Here is a 20,998-nt window from a genome sequence, read left to right on the forward strand (position 1 = left end):
GCTATCAGAAAAACACAAACACACATTCTTTTTTTTTTTACCAAAGGTAGACATCTTTTTTATTCAGCGCAAAGCTACACAAGGTCTATCTGCGCTAGCCTTCCCCAATTTAGCAGTGTAAGACTAGAGGAAAGGCATTTAGTTGCAACATTCATCACCATCTTTTGGGCTACTCTTTTACCAATGAGTGGCCTGGCATGGCTGAGCGCGTAAGGCGTGCGACTCGTAATCCGAGGGTCGCGGGTTCGCGCCCGCGTCGCGCTAAACATGCTCGCCCTCCCAGCCGTGGGGGTGTATAATGTGACGGTCAATCCCACTATTCGTTGGTAAAAGAGTAGCCCAAGAGTTGGCGGTGGGTGGTGATGACTAGCTGCCTTCCCTCTAGTCTTACACTGCTAAATTAGGGACGGCTAGCACAGATAGTCCTCTAGTAGCTTTGTGCGAAATTCCAAAAAAACAACAAAAATTTACCAATGAATAGTGGGATTGACCATGCTAGGCCTAGGTGGAAAAAAAAAATGATATATATAATACACACACTCAATCATTAAACAGTTGTTCAGATGTATAACATTGAATAATGAATTTGACGAAATGTCCTAATATTATTCACATATTTAAATTTATGTTACTATATGATGAAGTTAAAAACAAAAAAACAAAGAAATTTCTGAATCTGTGAAAATTGCTAGTATTTGACAGACGGCGCAAAGTGTGTGAAGCATGGCAGAAAGTTTAGGGAAAGAATTAAGTGATTTAAAAAACTTATTCGAAAAATTAAATTACATTCAGAAAACCCAGTTTCTAAATGACTGTAGTATTAGCAATCAAGTAAAGGAATATTTGCATAAGCTCTTTAATCTTCTAAAGAATGATGATGCAAGGTATTACAAGTTATTTTCAGTTATAGCTAACATTCTTCGTAATACTAAGTGATTTGTCTGTCACCGTGTTAAATGTCAGACTCGACGTGTCATGTTTCAACAGGAATTTGTACTCAATCCCATGGTTTTTTCAAAACTTTTGTACCTTGAGGTTCATTTAGTTAGTTGTCATACTAACAGCAATTATAACTTTTCATAAAAGTTTAAAAATTAAAGGAAAAAATGAAGTTTTTCAGTTAAATTTTCTGCTTCCACCATCCTCGAAAGCAGTTCATTCCAAAAGCCAACCGCCTTATTTGAAGAGTAATACTGTCTAAATTGGATGACTCCTGTGCTACCAGAATTTGAATTTATGACCCTTTGTCTTATTCTTTTCACTATTAAACATAAAACCTTTGATAGATCTTTATTATCAATACCCTTAATAAACTTAAACACATAAATCAAATCCCCTGTGACTTCTCTTCTCCAGAGAAAACAAATTTAGAAATTTTTGTCTCTCCTCACAGGATAATCCTGCTATCTCAGATGTCACCCTAGTGGCTTTTGCTATCTACACTACACTGTTTAAATACTGAAGTGTTCTATTTTTATATGCAAAAACGGCTCGTTTGGGTTGAGAAAATATTTTACATAGAAGAGTGAACAACGTTTCGACCTTCTATGTAAAATATTTTCTCAACCCAAACGAGCTGTTTTTGCATATAAATTTTCTCAACAAGTGGGTTTCTCGACATCACTGAAGTGTTCTATTGATTACAACACTGAGATTATTTTTCTTTCGTTACAGTGTTTAATTTATTCCCTTTGTAAGAGTAAGTTGAATTGTGAAAACCTACATATGTCACCTTACTTAAACATCATCTATCACATATTGGCATCATATGTTCTAAATCACTGTGTAAGTCTGTAGCATCTTTGATACAGTTAACTATCCCAACAGTCTTAATGTTATCTACAAACTCAAATACTTTGCTAGTCATTCCAGAGTCAGTATGCAGAGTGGCCCATAAGTCCCTACTTATCCATATATTATGTCTAAACAACATTATAATACTAATAATGAGTTGAAGGCAGCTGTTACTGTGGCATTTGGAACAATAACCCCTGCTGTGTTGAGGAAAATGTCTCGCAGAACATAGTGTCGCATATTATTATGCAGCAAGAATGAGGGACAGCACACAGATATGCTGGATACATAAGATATATGGATGGGTAGGGACTTATGGGCCACTCTGTATTTAATATAAATTACAAACAGAAGAGGACCCAGCAGAAAGCCCTGAGTCACTTCACTTGTAACTGTAGTCCAGTCAGATATAATTCCATTTATTGCTACTCTCTGTTTTTTACTCTCCAGTCAATTTTCTATCTGATTTAATAACATTTTCCCCACACCTGCAGATTTAGTTTGTGTAAAACATTTTGTTTTTGTGAAGCACCTTGTTAAATCAAGGTAAACCAAATCTACAGTATTTCTGTCATCAACTCTTGCAGTATCATCCTCAAAAATTGTTAGAAGATTTATTAAGAAAGTCTTTTCCTTTCTTATTAATACCTTTACTGGTTATACTTAACATTCATATTTCAAGCTAAGGTTTATTTTTTGATACTGTATTTGGAATAACCATACTTAAGTAAGGAAGCATATTGTACTAATATAGCAATGGGTAGGCAAACAACAATTTATGAAGTAGAGTTCTTTGATGGTGGAATATACTACATGTTTCATTAAACATGGTCTTATGCTTATAAATAATTGTGGACTACCTATCACAAATATAGAGTCTTTGTTAAGTTCGTCTTTCTTTATCAATTTCTTTAGCTGGAATTTTTAGGCAGTTAAAGCTGTTCCAGTCTTCAGTGATCCATAACTACATGTGATGTGGTGGGAACCAATTGAAAGTCACCACTGAAGTCTTTCAAATTTATTCCAGTTTTTTTTAGTCTAACAATTAGCGCAAAGCTAACTACTACATAGGTTAACAGATTGCTTTAAATTCACTCTTTGAAAACCTGCAGGCTTTTGATAAAAATGTGTGGTAGCCTTAAAATGATACTGGTAGGTATTACAATATTATGTTTAGGAACTTGTAATTATGTCATGATTATTATATTTAACCCCCAAATCAGAAGTTGATCATGGCTGACTTGGACATCTTGATCTCTGGTATAAGTTTTTAGTGTTTAAACTGATTCAGCAATAATTTGGTGTTGTTAGGTCTACTGAACAATACAGTTTTCATGCTCGTTCATTATTCAGCTGTTGCAGAGCAGTCTTCATAGCATATTTGGCGACTTTTCATGTGTTATATATAACATAACTTTATTATATCTGTAATATTTCACCACCACCACTAATTCCTTTGAAAAATGTATTAATGTTACATGCTGTGTACTGTATTTGATGTATCAATGATAGGATGATGATAAATTGCCAATACTTTGTTACTGTCAAGTATAATAGTTGTACACACTGTCAGTAAGACAACATACATCCAGGTCATGTGTATCATGTTATACATCACTACGTGTACTTTCAACTTGTATTAGAAAAACAGTTAAGAGCTTGCTATAATTTGTTCATAGATGATTAAGACAGCACATTTATAAGTATCTAGAGTGGGGTGTACCATATTTTAAAATTCACTTTTTGTTATTTACGTATATATATATATAGCTTTTTGACAGCTTAGTTTTCAATTCATCATATTAAGCAAGGTGACTCACATAATTCTGTGAAAGACTTGGTTTCTGATTAAAGCGACAAAACACCAACAGCTGTAGGCCTTTTTTTTTCTGTGGTAATATTTTACCCTAAATGAAGAGAAAATGTATTGGCCCTCTGTCCAATATTATAATGATGTGTTAATTAGTAGGAAAGTGTATGTTAGAATTTTCATAAATCTCTCACATAGATCTCTCACTTAAAATTGGGTCTTAGATAACTATTGATCCATTCATCCTCATTAAAATTTGTTATATTATTTCTATTAATTTTTTATGAAATAGTAGTAATATAAGTCGTATAGATGTCATCACTAGTTTCCAAAAGACAACAGAATTTCAGTGATTGGCAATGTGTGTTGGTAAGATTCTATATTCTGCAACTGGTTATTTGCCATCCTTTGTTTTAGTTCCAACTTTAGTTCAAAAATATCTGTAACTAGTAAAACCGGCAGTTTACTGACATACTGTATTGTTTGGAATATTGTCAGGTCTGTTGTACTTAATAAATAAATACAGTTTTGACTGGATTGTAAGTTTTTGTGAAATGCATCTAGTTCAAATGTTGGAGTAAATAGTAAAGGCCTTAGAAAAAGAGACAGAAGTCTTCTCCACTGATATTCTGCAGGTAGATTGATCCAGTCACAAAAACATCAAATCCAGTATAATCTATTTTGCCTGAAATTTCCCTAAAACAAAAATACAGGTTTCTAATACTTAAGAAATCATATTAAAGGTTTTGTAGCATACACCCATTTTAAAGTGCATCTGATGTATTTGAAGCAGTGGATTTAAGTCTCGGGCAAATATTTTATGCTTGAATTTATGTAAAAATTTAGTGAATCAGTGTATTATTGTATTGGTTGTATGCTGTAATTAGGCTCATCCATCATATTTAATGTGGTGCAGTTTTGTCTTTATCTGTTTAAAACTAATAAAAGTTAAGTGCTTACCATTGTAAAATAGTGTATTTGTTTCTTTTAACATAAAAATTAACACAGATAAGATGCATGTAAATTTATATTTTTATTTTTCCTTTAAGTGTGCATTTTAACTTGTGTGATAATTTGAATGTTTCTATATATTACTAGTAAGTTTTTACTGATGTGTTTGAAATTTTGATGTGGGTGAACTTGAATGATAAATATTCTTTTACTGTCATTATTTTTTAAATATCTTACAAAATATACTTTTCAGCTATACTTTATGAAAATTAACTTTTTGTGATAGATGTAATTGGTGTTCAATATATTTATTTAAAATGCTTTCAGGAGATCAATGTCTGAAGCCCACTTCAAGGTGTTAGATACTACAAGTCGGTATCTGCTTGATGTGACTACAGTGCAGCATCAGAGTCCAGAAGAGTCTCTGAATCTTGATATATCTGCTGATTTGTTTCGTTGTCTTCGAAATGCTTGTGTTCAGAATAGTGTTAACCAGGATATGATCCTCAGGTAAATATGGTGTACTATTGTAAAAATAATTAAATATGTGATGAAAACAAAAAAATTGAAAATTGAGATTGGGTAAGATCTGAACCAAAGACTTTTACTAACCATGCCATCGTTTTAGTTGACTAAACTGTTATATTTGGAGTGTTGCAAATCTCAGTTATTAACTTGGGGGGGGGAGTCATATGCTACATATTCATATCGATTCATGTTATGTTCTGGATCTTTTCAATTTTCTTGAGGATCAGCTTTCCCATCCAGACAAAGTTTATCTAATGGAATTGTTTCTTGATCATTTTGTTTTCCAGTGGCTTTGCCTTCAGTGTGGTACTCCTCACATCATCTGTCAACAACAAATTACCTTCTGTTTTGGCCTCTTCTTCCCCTGGCTGCAGATGCTTTCAGTCAGGAATGGAGCAACAAATACCTGTATGTCTATCCTCCCATTTTACTTCTTCATTGTGTGATTTTGATCAACTGTTCCATTCCACATCAAGTTCTACTCATTGCTTCTTAATGGCTGTCTCAGCTGTGGTTCCTGTGGCTCTTCCAGCTCCAAGCTACCCCTCTGTTACCTCTTACTTCATCTTTTCTTTGTTAACATTGGTCACTGGTGTTTCATCCAGCCCTTCCTGTCCTCTATCTTCATGCCTGGTTTTTATCCAGTCCTTGGCAAGGAGATCTGGCTTTTCCAAGTGGGTATTGTCTTTTCTAGCTAATTCCATTGGCTTTTCCTTCAGGGAGGTTTATCAACATAAATGTTTTCTGCCATTGATATCTGGGCCAAAGGTTTTCACCTGTTCCAATTCATTTTTCCTTATGTTATGGATTTCCTAACTTGGTTTTTTGATTGGGGATCTTCTATCGCCTTGATCTCTGGTTATCAAGTGGCCATGTCCCATGGTTTTCACTTTTCCTGATACTTTTTTTCCTTCTGATGTGTACTTTCCAGATTTGTCTTCCACCTCAACAGTCTGTTCTTCGAGGTTGAGATGTCAATGTGGTTCTTTAATGTCTTACTTTGCCTCTGTTTGAACCATTCTCCATCTGCTCCTTGTTTCACCTTTCCCTAAATACATTTCCTTCTCTTTTAGCCTGTGGATGTTAGAAGTTAGATTTATATACCATCAGCATTTCATGGACTCTTTATCATCCCACATATATTTTTCTTTTTCCATATTGTTATATCCTTCCCAAAACTTAGGGTGCTTCAAATGGTAACTCCTACTTTTCACTCATTTCCCTTCCTTCCATTTTCCACCTTTATCCTCACTCTGATCCAGATAGACTTCTATTTATTGTATGTGGTCTTCACTGTTATATTGTCTGCAGACTTCATTTCATGATGCCTTTTTCCACCTCTTTATTTCTTGGTAACCATCCTCTTTTTGTGATCTTTCTACTTCTATCCTTACTTAGTTTCAGATGTCTACTCATCACCCACACTACCTTGTTTTTAATCGATATCTCATCTTCAATTTCATCAATCGGGTATGTGAAATACCCTTCATACCTTCGTTTCTCATTACTTGCATGGCATCATATTATCTTCCTCTTTGGGTTATCTTCTACCTGTAGCCGTTCTTCAGACTTCATTGAGTCTCTAACTGGGTAATTTATATTTTATTACTCTTTTTTTCTTTCTTCCAAAGGGAATCATTGTTGGATACCATTCTGTAGTGAGTGGTGTCTAACCAGGTGTTCTTTAACCATTCAAATCTCCACTGTAAGACCATGTTGACTTGGTCTTATAATTCCATGGCCAGCCAATGTAAATTGCAGAAATTGGGCATTCCACTGATTGTTTATACGTTTATTCCCATGATAGGTTTGCTTTACAAGTTTACCCATCGCTGACTGTATTCACCCATGGACTACATGAGTAAAGCAGAAGAGAATAGCTATCTATCCATGCCATACCATATATTGAATAAATTAGTATGGTCTACTTTTGAACATAGGGTTTTGTAGTCACCCATTGCACTGTTTCAGGTGTTGTTCCTATGGACTCTCCACCATGTTCTCCCCCCTTCCAGTGAGGTTTGAGAATTCTTACCACTGTACAAATCCAAGCCCTTGGACTGGTGGATCATGGAAACATTCACCTGTTTGTGTTAATGATGTATAAATTATTATCAAACCGTTCAAAAATGGAAGTAAACTGGTAGAATTGCATCTCACCCTTTGTTTCCTACATTCACATTAATTTTGTTCCCAAGTCATTTGGTTTTGGAATTAGAACTGAAACAATCAACATAATTTACAGATGTAACTAATCCCTCCTTGATTTATACTCTATCAGTTTTATGGGTCACGGTGGAGGAACTTGCAGATTTACTATGGTTTTGTCCCTTGGCGCTCATATTGCTGTACTTAGAGTAATTCCTGTCTATTTAAAATTTGAGTGAGAATAGTAACAGTGTGATCATCTTTCCCACATCCACATGAGTGTTGTTACCCCATAGCTAGGTTTCTAACTGTTGTGAATTAATAACAGTGTGATCATCTTTCCCACATCCATATGAATGTTGTTACCCCATAGCTAGGTTTCTACCTGTTGTGAATTAATAACAGTGTGATCATCTTTCCCACATCCACATGAATGTTGTTACCCCATAGCTAGGTTTTTAACTGTTGTGAATTAATAACAGTGTGATCATCTTTCTCACATCCACATGAATGTTGTTACCCCATAGCTAGGTTTCTAACTGTTGTGAATTAATAACAGTGTGATCATCTTTTCCACATCCACATGAACGTTGTTACCCCATAGTTAGGTTTCTAACTGTTGTGAATTAATAACAGTGTGATCCTCTTTCCCACATCCACATGAATGTTGTTACCCCATAGCTAGGTTTCTAACAGTTGTGAATTAATAACAGTGTGATCATCTTTCCCACATCCACATGAATGTTGTTACCCCATAGCTAGGTTTTTAACTGTATGTCATAGTCCAGAGTACATGGAATCTTGTTTTGATATACACAAGCTTTCATGTACATCATAGTCCACAAGACATGGAATCATGTTTTGATATACAAACATTTTTTTCATGTATGTAGTAGTTTACAGGACAAGGCATCATTTTTCATATACAAAAGTGTTTTCATGTGTGTAGTAGTCCACCAAACATGGAATCTTGTTTTGATATACAAAAGTCTTTTCATGTACGTAGTACTCCACAGAACACGGAATTTTGTTTTGATAAACAAAAGTTTTTTCATGTACGTAGTGGTCCACAGAACACGGAATCTTGTTTTGATATACAAAAGTTTTTTCATGTACGTAGTACTCCATAGAACACGGAATTTTGTTTTGATAAACAAAAGTTTTTTCATGTACATAGTAGTCCACAGACATGGAATCTTGTTTTGATATACAAAGTTTTTTCATGTACGAAGTAGTCCACAGAACATGGAATCTTGTTTTGATATATGTTTTTTCATGTAAGTAGTTGTCCACAGAACACGGAAATTTGTTTTGATATATGTTTTTTTCATGTATGTAGTAGTCCACAGAACACGGAATCTTGTTTTGATGTACAAAAGTTTTTTCATGTACGTAGTTGTCCACAGAACACGGAATCTTGTTTTGATATATGTTTTTTCATGTACATAGTAGTCCACAGGGCATGGAATCTTGTTTTGATATATAAGTTTTTTCATGTACATAGTAGTCCACAGGGCATGGTTTCTTGTTTTGATATATGTTTTTTTTATGTACATAGTAGTCTACAGAACATGGAATCTTGTTTTGAGATGTTTTTTCATGTACGTAGTAGTCCACAGAACACTGAATCTTGTTTTGATATATGTTTTTTCATGTACGTAGTTGTCCACAGAACATGGAATCTTGTTTTGATATTAGTTTTTTCATGTACATAGTAGTCCACAGGACATGGAATCTTGTTTTGATATATGTTTTTTCATGTACATAGTAGTCCACAGGACATGGAATCTTGTTTTGATATATGTTTTTTCATGTACATAGTAGTCCACAGGGCGTGGAATCTTGTTTTGATATATGTTGTTTCATGTACATAGTAGTCCACAGGACATGGAATCGTGTTTTAATATATGTTTTTCATGTACATAGTAGTCCACAGGACATGGAATCTTGTTTTGATATGTTTTTTTTATGTACATAGTAGTCCACAGGATATGGAATCTTGTTTTGATATATGTTTTTTCATGTACACAGTAGTCCACAGGACATGGAATCTTGTTTTGATATATGTTTTTTCATGTACATAGTAGTCCACAGGCCATGGAATCTTGTTTTGATATACAAGTTTTTTCATGTACATAGTAGTCCACAGAACATAGAATCTTGTTTTGATATACAAGTTTTTTCATGTACATAGTAGTCCATAGGACATGGAATCTTGTTTTGGTATATGGTTTTTTATGCACATAGTAGTCCATAGGACGTGGAATCTTGTTTTGATGTATGTTTTTTTATGTACGTAGTAGTCCACAGGACATGGAATGTTGTTTTGATATACAAAAGTTTTTTCATGTATGTAGTAGTCCACAGAACACTGAATCTTGTTTTGATATATGTTTTTTCATGTACGTAGTAGTCCACAGGACATAGAATCTTGTTTTGATATATGTTTTTTCATGTACGTAGTCATCTGGATTCCTACTTTAATACTCAAAAAAAGAATTTTCTTTTCCCTTGACCAGAAAAAATGAATTGTTAATTTTTTTTATTACATGTGTGTGTGTGTTTTAAAAAATATGTTATGTTGTTAGGTATCCTTTTCACTTTGATGAACAGTTATTATACTTGATAAATTTTCCATATCACCATTAGGATTTGCTCAGGTCTTCAACAATGAGTTGTAATTATTTTTTGGAATACAGTTATTTTGAGGTAATTGTTTTGGAAAATGTCTGAAGCTAATAAACAAAGTGTCATTGGTTTTGTTTACATTTTGTGGACTTATGTGTCTGTAAACCCAACAATCATGCTGGGCCAGGGCTGTTATAATTTCAGCTGATATTCATGAATGAAAATGCAAGTTCTAACATTTAAATTATGATTTTGAATGTTAAAATTTAAGGAAGCCTTGCCCTTGTTTCAGGTTAAACCCATGACTTGATAAAGTTTTTGTGCTGCATGTTTGTCATTTCCCATACCAACAGATGAGCAGTTTTATGAATGAAAGATAATCTAGTGACTACTAGAGTTGAAAGAAACATAAGAAACATAGTCTGACATGATTTCCAGTTCAAATGTTTGTGATTGAGTCATAAGGTAAAAGAAACTGTTTTCACTACTGATTATATCACATCTTAATTTGGGAATTTACTCAACAACTGAGGTTTAAGTTGCATAATGTTTTGTATATTTAATCTGAAACTTATCAGCTATTCTGACAACTGTAGAAAGTTGTGTATTTCACATTTTTAGTGTTGTAGTAGAATTAGAATAATCTATTGTGATGTGTTCATAAGCTTTGTTTTGTTTCTTACAGGAATTTGAGCTCATCTGTTCATTTAGTTCATATTTTGGTGGAAAAATATTTATCAAGAGAAGATTTTGTGAACTCTGGTATGGTAAACTGATATATAGTGTAAACGTGATTAATGTAGGTTGTGGTATGGTGGACTGATGTGTAATATTGACATGTGTTTTAAGTAGGCTGTGGTATGATGAACTGATGTAAGAACCACAGACCTAATGGCAATATACCAAAATAAGAACTGCAGACCTAAGGACAGTAAACTGAAATAAGTATTACAGACCCAAGAACAGTATACTGAAATAAGTATTACAGACCAAAGAACAGTATACTGAAATAAGTATTACAGACCAAAGAACAGTATACTGAAATAAGTATTACAGACCAAAGAACAGTATACTGAAATAAGTATTACAGACCAAAGAACAGTATACTGAAATAAGTATTACAGACCAAAGAACAGTATACTGAAACAAGTATTACAGACCAAAGAACAGTATACTGAAACAAGTATTACAGACCAAAGAACAGTATACTGAAATAAGTATTACAGACCAAAGAACAGTATACTGAAATAAGTATTACAGAGCAAAGGACAGTAAACTGAAATAAGTATTACAGACCTAAGAACAGCATACTGAAATAAGTATTGCAGACCTAAGAACAGTATACTGAAATAAGTATTGCAGACCAAAGAACAGTATACTGAAATAAGTATTACAGACCAAAGAACAGTATACTGAAATAAGTATTACAGACCAAAGAACAGTATACTGAAATAAGTATTACAGACCAAAGAACAGTATACTGAAACAAGTATTACAGACCAAAGAACAGTATACTGAAACAAGTATTACAGACCAAAGAACAGTATACTGAAATAAGTATTAGAGACCAAAGAACAGTATACTGAAATAAGTATTACAGAGCAAAGGACAGTAAACTGAAATAAGTATTACAGACCTAAGAACAGCATACTGAAATAAGTATTGCAGACCTAAGAACAGTATACTGAAATAAGTATTGCAGACCAAAGAACAGTATACTGAAATAAGTATTACAGACCAAAGAACAGTATACTGAAATAAGTATTACAGACCTAAGAACAGTATACTGAAATAAGTATTACAGACCAAAGAACAGTATACTGAAATAAGTATTACAGACCAAAGAACAGTATACTGAAATAAGTATTAGAGACCAAAGAACAGTATACTGAAATAAGTATTAGAGACCAAAGAACAGTATACTGAAATAAGTATTAGAGACCAAAGAACAGTATACTGGAATAAGTATTACAGACCAAAGAACAGTATACTGAAATAAGTATTAGAGACCAAAGAACAGTATACTGAAATAAGTATTAGAGACCAAAGAACAGTATACTGAAATAAGTATTAGAGACCAAAGAACAGTATACTGAAATAAGTATTACAGAGCAAAGAACAGTATACTGAAATAAGTATTAGAGACCAAAGAACAGTATACTGAAATAAGTATTACAGACCAAAGAACAGTATACTGAAATAAGTATTACAGATCAAAGAACAGCATACTGAAATAAGTATTAGAGACCAAAGAACAGTATACTGAAATAAGTATTACAGAGCAAAGGACAGTAAACTGAAATAAGTATTACAGACCTTAGAACAGTATACTGAAATAAGTATTGCAGACCTAAGAACAGTATAATGAAATAAGTATTACAGAGCAAAGAACAGTATACTGAAATAAGTATTAGAGACCAAAGAACAGTATACTGAAATAAATATTAGAGACCAAAGAACAGTATACTGAAATAAGTATTAGAGACCAAAGAACAGTATACTGAAATAAGTATTACAGACCTAATGTCAATATACTGAAGTAAGAACAACAAATCAGTCAACACTTTATCGAAGTAAGAACCACAGACCTAGTGACAATATACTGAAGTGGGTTGAAATGTTGTTGAATCATTAGACAATATATATATATATATATATGTTGTATATATGGAAATAAACTTACAAATAAAATAATCATATTTTATTTTTTCTTGATATTTTATATTTTCCATGAGAATAAGTAAAATAATATTTGGTGTGGCTGTAATCCTTTGGACATGCAAGCAGTTGTGGTGCTGATCAAAAGACGAGAAACTTTGAATGAATTAATTTTGTACATACACAACACTAAATTACAATACTGTGTACAGTGTGGTCTATTATTTAACATTATTAAGATAGTTCATGATGTTATTATGTACAAAACAAGAAACAAAAAATTCCATACTATCAGCTTAACCCTATCGACACAGTATTTATAAATAGTAATAATATGTGTACATGTGTATTATAACTGTATTTTATAAAATACAAGTGTACTAAAACACAATTAAAATAGGTCACTTCGTATTACTGAATATGGCAATATTAGTGCATGTGCATAACGTCATTGAAACTTCTGTAATAAATGGCTGGAAAGTAAATATAATAAAAATGATATATATATATATAAATATAAAGTGTTATGAGATTTAAGCCACTTAGACTCATAATTTGTTTTTTCATGTTATAATTTGTAGTCATTATATGACAAAAAAGTACAATCTATATATATTTCCTAATTTTATATGGTGGATATGAGGCTGGTCAAATCAATTAAATTTATGCAGATAAAATATAAAGTTCTTTCTAAGCACAAATCATTACAGAGTTGGTCCCGCAAATTGAGCCTGTGCTGAAAGAGTTAATACCCAATTATTGAATCAATGAGACCCAATTTTGGGGAGCAGTGGAGTCTGTCAAATTTTTGATATTCAGGTGAGAATGAAAAAAAAGTGTTCTGTCAAAGGAACAGATTTATTAACCATGAGAAAAACATACTGCTGTCAAAGAACTTGTATTTCACAAAGATTCTAATTTTGAAATGTTGGCTGAGTTGTGCTACGTGTGCACAAAGTATTAAGTATTATGTTCAAGCAGGTACCACACTTAGCTGCCTAAAAATTTTCACCTTCAAGCAGGTACCACACTTAGTCACCTTAAAATGTTCAGCCAGGTACCACATTTAGTCACTTTAAAATGTTCAGCCAGGTACCACATTTAGTTATCTTAAAATGTTCAGCCAGGTACCATACTTAGTTACCTAAAAGCATTCATGTTCAGGTACCTGTAAATCTTTTTAAAGTGCAGTAAGAACTCTACTTCTGTGTAGCTATATAAAGTATGTTCCTCTGTAGCAGGGGTCACCAAACTACGGCCGCGGGCCGGATAATGCCCTCAAGGTCATTTTGTCTGGCCTGCCAGCAGCTTGCAGCTTGGAAATAAAAAGTGAAATTTCATCAAATGTCCGACTGTCATAACAAAATAAATCACACCGATAGTCGCTTTAAGCTGGCAAACACAAGACGTTATGATAAAAAGAAACAAGGCTGTAACACACATTTTTAACAAATAGGAAATTTCTTCTTTTATCCTTGCTGCCCGTTTATTCATATCAAGGCATGTATCTATGAAAGCGTTAGGATTTCAAAAACAAGTACAGATTTAACCCTCGTCCTATCGACTCGTTTTGTAAATTCAGTGGCCTAGTGTTAGCGCTTCAGTAAGCTAATTTCTCTTAGTAGTCGGGTTATGCGCTTTTTGTAACTCGTTTTTAGGTAAGTGTCATGGCAAATGTACATTTCAGTATATTTTGTTTATGCATTCTTGGACCAGTACAATACTTTTCTTACAGCATTCTGTGTTTTTCATGTTCAGATTTTATTTACCCATTGTTATGGCTGCTTTTAAAATAAGACAAATGAACTCTGAGTGTTGTGCTTTCAATGAAAAATGCGAAGAAAAGTACTTCTTTGTGGAAACAAAAATACCAGAAAGCTACTTGTGTGATATGCACTGAAAGTGTTGTCGTTTTAAAAGAGTACAATCTTCGACATCACTATGAAACAAAACATCTATAAGCATATTTGAAATTTTTAGGAAAGTTCCGTTCTGAGAAATTTGAATCCATGAAATGTGTTTTTGAATCTCAAAAGAATCTCTTCATGAGAAAGTTTGCTGAAAATGAATCTGTCACTCATACAAGTTATAAAATAGTGCATAGGATAGCAGAGTGAGGAAAACCTTTTACTGACTGCAACTTCATCAAAGAGTATATGATGGAAGCAGCAAATGAGCTGTGTCCTGAAAAAGCCAATTCAATAGTGCATAGGATAGCAGAGTGAGGAAAACCTTTTACTGACTGCAACTTCATCAAAGAGTATATGATGGAAGCAGCAAATGAGCTGTGTCCTGAAAAAGCCAATTCCTTTGGAAGTATCAGCCTTTAAGCAACCTCAGTTGCATGGAGAGCAGAAGAACTTGGAGAGAACATCGCATTGCAGATTTGCCAAAAAGCTAGAAACTTCCCCCATGGTATTCTCTGGCACTGGATGAGTCTACTGATCTCTCGAGTACGTCACAACTTCTTGTGTTCGTTCGTGGAGTTAATTTGGACTTTTAGATCACAGAAGAGTTGGCATCAGTTTGCAGTATGCAAGAAAGAACAACTGGAGAAGACAATTTCATGGACATGCATAAAACTTTGCAAGACTATAACCTTCAGTGGAATCAGCTTAGAGGTGCAACAGTTGATGGAGAGAAAAACATGGCTGGAGTAAAGAAGGGTCTGGTGGGGCTGATCAGGAAACATTTGGAAGATTTTCAACTCCCAAGCACTCTGTTCATACACTGCATCATACATCAGCAAGCACTCTGTGGAAAAGACTTAGATATTTCTTGCATACTGAAACCAGTCATTTCTGCAGCGAACTTTATTCGGGGTCATGCACTTAATCATTGCCAGTTCAAGGCATTTCTTGAAGAAATTGATTCGGATTTCTGTGACTTGCCTTATCACATGGTGGTGAGGTGGCTCAGCTGTGGTAAAGTCTAGTCTCGTTTTTATAAGATGAGAAGAGAAATAGATATATTTCTTATCGAGAAATATAGAGCCGATCCACTTCTGTTGGATCTAACCTGGTTGTCAAAATTGTCATTTTTGGTTGACATCACATCCCACATGAATGAATTGAACCTGAAGCTTTAGGGGAAGAATAACCTTGTCTGTGATCTCTATAGAATCATTAAAGGATTTTGGAGAAAGCTGTCATTGTTTGAAGCACACTTGGAAGGAGGAAACCTCTCTCATTTTCAGTGTTTCAATGAGTTTCATGCTGGAATCACAGAAGATGTCAACCTGGAGTTTCAGAAAAAGATTATTGGTGATTTAAATAAACATTTTTAGAGAGATTTTCAGATCTCGATAGAATCGAAAGTGACATTCTCCTTTTTCAGAATCCTTTTAATTGTGTCATTGATGACGTGTCAGTGAAACTTCAGCTGGAGGTCATTGATTTGCAAGGAAATGACTTGTTGAAAGCAAAACACAGAGAGGGGCAACTTATTAAATTTTATAGCTGCATACCTGAAGATGATTTTCCAAAGCTGAAGCAGTTTGCATCTGGTATGGCATCAGTGTTCGGTACAACTTATGTCTGTGAGCAAGCATTTCCAAAAATGAAGTATGTGAAGTCGGTACATCGATCAAGGTTGACTGATAAACATTTGAAAGCAATTCTAATGATTGGATGCAGCAATTCAAAACCTAACATTGAAGATATTTTGAAAGCCAAACACCAATTTCATAAATCTCACTAACTTTTTCGTGGCTCAGTGAAATTCAGATATGTACTCACTATGTGTGATGTAACAATTATTTTTCTTGATGTCACCTTCTTTGATAACCTTTTGGTAAATAAAAATGTTGGTTGTATTTCTGTTTGTTTTTTATTATACGTGTGTATTGCATGCTACTCCCACATGGCTAATGTGACATCCTAAACTTAATGTTAAGTCTTTTACAGAGAGCTTTCATTCTAGCTTGTGAGTACTGAACATAATGATCATGTGGCCCACACTTCTCATTCCCCAAGTAATCAGGCCCCTGTAAAAAACGTTTGGTGACCCCTGCTCTGTAGGAACATATTAATAGTTTTACCTATATATATAGTATATATCTGGTTGAAGGAATGACTTTTGCATGTTGCTACAGAGTAATATTCCTGTGTAGAATACGCATCAGTTTTTTTATCTAGATGTTTATAAAATACAATAACAAAAAGTGGGTCATTTATTATTGTTTCCAGTCTTTTAAGTTCTTCAATAATACAAGTTTATATCTCTGAATCATAGTAGAAATCTTAATTTGTGTTTTTAATGTCATCTCAAAATATTTTTCAGAACTTCTTACAAATGTTAAGTGTGGACTTCAGTTTATTGGGAATCTTGTGACTGGAAATACTAAAACACAAGATTACTGCTGGAATATATTCTTTGATGAACACCACCTCTTCAAGTACGGTTAACTGACTATCAGATTTATTGATATCAATAGAAAATCTTTCACTAAATACTTTGCATTAAACAGCTTTTAGATTTAACTAAAGTAAATAGTTGTGTTAAATGAAATTAGGTAACTGTTTTATGGCAGGGTACAAGTACATGTGTCATGGCCTTTTAGAGTGTAAAACTTAAAATGTAATTAACCAACTTTATTATCAATGTATGTGTAAGTAACCTTGCAAAGTAAATGCAGTTTATAATTCAAGTATATGTATTGTATAAACTTTAATTTGATAAAGAGAAGTTACAGAAATGTTTTCAGTTATTGTTTTCTGTCACATGAATTCTTCACTTTAGAACTTTATCATTTGTAAAATAAGCTACAACTAATTAGAACCATGAACAATATGTATTACAAACAAGAATCTAATATTTGAACCTCCTGTGTTCTTTATTTGCTAAGATATATAACCAATAGAAAGAGTAGTTTTCCTCTATCAAGTCTTTCTTTTGATTTTGATAAGGTCAGTGTTCAATGGAAAGACAGGAATTAGCAGGTGATTTTGGTTTTACTCATCAGAATTGTTAATGGAGTTTTTAATATAATTATAGCTTACTTAGGAGGCTAGATAGTTTATTGTAGTTTTAAGACACAATATTCTAGTGACTGCTATACCATCTTATATTCTGCATGCTCAAAAGATACTTGGACAATGTTTTTGAAACCCAAATGTTTAAGATTCACTATGGCTTATGTTGGTTACACCAATAACTCAAAGATCACCTGGTGTTTACATAATATCTATGAGGAACATGCTTCTACTTTGATTTATTGCTTTTGATGGTGGACAAATAATTTGTTCATATCAAATTATGGTCAATAAAACTATAAAATTACAAAAAGCAGATTTGAAAAGGATAACGGTTTAAATTATAAAAATAAGTTGCTTTAAGATCTTGAGACATTATGTAACCAAAGTAGAAAAAATTATTAATTCAAAATTTAACTTTTTATTTCATTGTATGTTGATGATTTTGCTACAGTTAGTGATATGGTAGAAAAGTGAGAGATAAAATATGAAATTATAGAACTTATATAAATTAAATATGAATGTTTTATTCTCAGTATGAAAATAACTTTTCACTCAGACTGTCTCAGTAAATTCCGAGATAAATATTTAGTAAAAAACTTTAAAACAAAATCTTGGTTTTATGTGTCTTGTAATGTTTGCAAGAAGCTTGCCAAATTTGAAGAAGATTCAGTAATGATATTCAAGTTGAGTCGAGTTGTCCAACTTTGTTTTTATAGAGTTAGTGTTTAAAGAAACATTAGTGTAGATTATTTAACCAAAAGCAGTGAGTTTTGGTCAGTTATATTTCATGACAAACTTAAATAAACTTCTGAAACATTTACAAAGCTAAATTTCTCCATTTTTCACTGCATATAAAAATATATTTTAATTTTTTAAATGAGGACATATGATTTCTATATATCAAATCACCATTTTTACAATAAATTTCACATAATGGATTATAAAATGTTCTTATGCCTAGAGACTGACTGGGTATGTATTCAACTCTGAATTGTGCACATGAATTTTGTGGACACATTTTCTCATACAGCCATTTAGTTTCTCTGATTAGGAGGTATTTCAGTTTGAAAGAGTTTTACCAATGTTACTATGTAGTCAGTTGATTTATAGACTTCTTAATAGTTCTAGATAAAGTCATATAATATGTTAGACATTCCTGAATTGTTTAAAATATCTTTAAATTTTCCAGCGGATTATTAAGAAATCAAGACCGTAAAGTTTCTGAAATTAGCAGCATGGTTCTTTTTAACTGTTTAAATTTCTCACGGATAAAACAGCTGACTGACACTCAGGATGGAATAGAAATTACAGATGCTTTAATAACCCATGTTGCTGAAGGACTTTGTGAGTGGAGGTACGTTGAACTATTAATAAGGTATTTGAAACATTAAGATTTTAATGAAATTTGTGATTGAAAGTATGAATAACTGAACCATTTCTGTATTTAACAAGACTCATTTTGCTCACAGAGAAGCCAACTTTATTGTGAAAATAATAATAAAGAGTAAAAGGTATTTTTGATGATGTTAGACCAGTTTTTAGTTCATTTCATTATCCCTTTGTTTTTGTCTTCTAACATTTTTGGATATGGTAAGTAATGTGTAATGTCACAAAAACTTGCACAGTAATCCATCTGAGAAGGAATAAAATATCAGTGTTGCTTTGATACTGTGGACAGGTAATTGTCTAGCTTTGTGCTAGAATGGTTGTTGGCATACTAAGTAAAGTGGAAGTAATTGATGCTAGTGTTGCATCTACTACACTGTGGCTGAAAACATAAACAAGACTATTTACATATCCAGCTAACTGACTTGTTGACTGATGTATTTTAGAAACCAGATGGCTGATTTGATTGAGTGTTCGTGATTCAGCACGATATAGACACAGACAGTGCCTCTATTATAAAGCAACCATTACATGGATTACCTTGGAGACAAGGTTGTAAACTCTGAAGAACAGAATTGGGTAATACAACCCATGGAAACTGCTTTGTTATTTCCAGTAGTAATTGTCAGGAAGGTATACTTGTTTATACGTTTATCATTTAAAGATCAACTGGCAAGTGTGACTGGACAGCAACAGCAGGACTAAGACTGTTGTTTTTAGCACAAGTAATGGTCTGTATGACTTTCATGTCATTCCTTTAGGCCTGGAGAATGCACTGGCTACTACCAAGTGGGTGATACATCTTACACTAGAAGTAGTACAGTAGGACAAATGTCTGGTGTATGTTAATGATGTTTTTGTCTTGTATTTTTGAGCCTATATCTGTGACAGTGAGAATAATATTCTACCACAAGAGAAAAGAAGTCTTAAAAGTGAAATTAAAAGTTTTCTCATGCTTATAAAGTTGGAGTTTCTTGGTCAAGTTATGAAATGAAATGGAGTATTGAAGAACCTGGCTAAGATATAAACAGTGAGAGGATGACCTAAACCCTTGTTGAAGTGAGAAGTCTGCAAATTTCTTGATTTTGTATAATATTACCAATGATTTGTAGCCAACTTCCTGAAGATAACAGCACCACTTTTTTTTCTCAAGAAAGTGAAAGAACACTTTGGATAAGGTGAGGAATGTAATCAGACATTTTGATTTCTAAAACATACCAGTCCTGGCCCATCCATGTAAAAACTGTTCTTTGAACACAAAATGTTAGAGCAATGTTATTGTAATTACAGAATGAAAAGGAACATGTAGCCATGCATACTGATTTTAAACTCATGGATTTCAAACACAGATACTGTACAACAAATAAAGAGCCACTTTCCATGGTTTTCTTTGTAAAATATTTGTCGTCCCTTCTGTGGTTCACTACTTGTATGGACTAGGTTTTGCTAAGTCGTTAATGAACTTTAAAGAAATGATAGCATTGTGAATAACAGTTTTGCATTAAATTATATTTTTTTAGCTCATCACTGTATCTGCAACATAGGAATATGGGGAGATCTTGTCTCTTCATGAAATATAATTACCCTGGACACTGTGCGAGGGTGTAAACAGTGATTGTTTCTACCATCACTTCTTATGAAATCACTTCTTATAGAAAAATATAAACAAGTAATGAACAGTTATATAACATGTGGCCTTTCTCTTAAATTTCTTGTGTATAATAAGTTAAATATTTACCCAGTTTGTTTCATTTTATTACACTTTCCTATCTTGGCTTTATTTAACTATGTAAAATATTCCTCCTTAATAGAATAAAAACATGTTTATGTATGTGCCAGGGATTTGTAATAATAGGAATGCTCATTTGTTTCTAATATGCCTGTCTTAATTTGGGTGACATTACAAAAGAGTCTTACTCCAGATGAAGTTGTAAAGCTGGAATGTTTAACAGACTAAACAATTTATAAGATTCTCTGGAGTTCATGGAAATTTGGTTTTTGCATAATTATATACGGTGGCACAACAGTATAGTTTCAAACTCACAACGGTAGAAACTGGGTTTCAATACCCATGGTGTGAAGAGCACAAACAGTACATTGTGTAGCTATGTGCTGAATT

General features: G+C 33.2%; 1 protein-coding gene across 3 annotated transcripts in view; it reads left to right on the forward strand.

Annotated features, from left to right (window-relative positions):
* The first annotated feature begins 699 nt into the window (after positions 1-699).
* The window catches only part of LOC143241665 (ataxin-10), a 46,094-nt gene continuing 25,795 nt past the window's right edge, over positions 700-20,998 (forward strand). For all 3 annotated transcript variants that reach the window (XR_013022250.1, XM_076484892.1, XM_076484893.1), the window contains exons 1-5: positions 700-884; positions 4,883-5,065; positions 10,545-10,621; positions 16,799-16,913; positions 18,683-18,847. Coding sequence is in view for 2 of the 3 variants with exons in the window: in XM_076484892.1 (XP_076341007.1) it covers positions 724-884; positions 4,883-5,065; positions 10,545-10,621; positions 16,799-16,913; positions 18,683-18,847 (701 nt within the window). In the remaining variant the exon portion in view is untranslated. The remainder of the gene's footprint in view (positions 885-4,882; positions 5,066-10,544; positions 10,622-16,798; positions 16,914-18,682; positions 18,848-20,998) is intronic.

This window comes from Tachypleus tridentatus, unplaced genomic scaffold (genome assembly GCF_004210375.1).
Source record: "Tachypleus tridentatus isolate NWPU-2018 unplaced genomic scaffold, ASM421037v1 Hic_cluster_1, whole genome shotgun sequence".
In the NCBI taxonomy this organism is placed as follows: domain Eukaryota; kingdom Metazoa; phylum Arthropoda; class Merostomata; order Xiphosura; family Limulidae; genus Tachypleus; species Tachypleus tridentatus.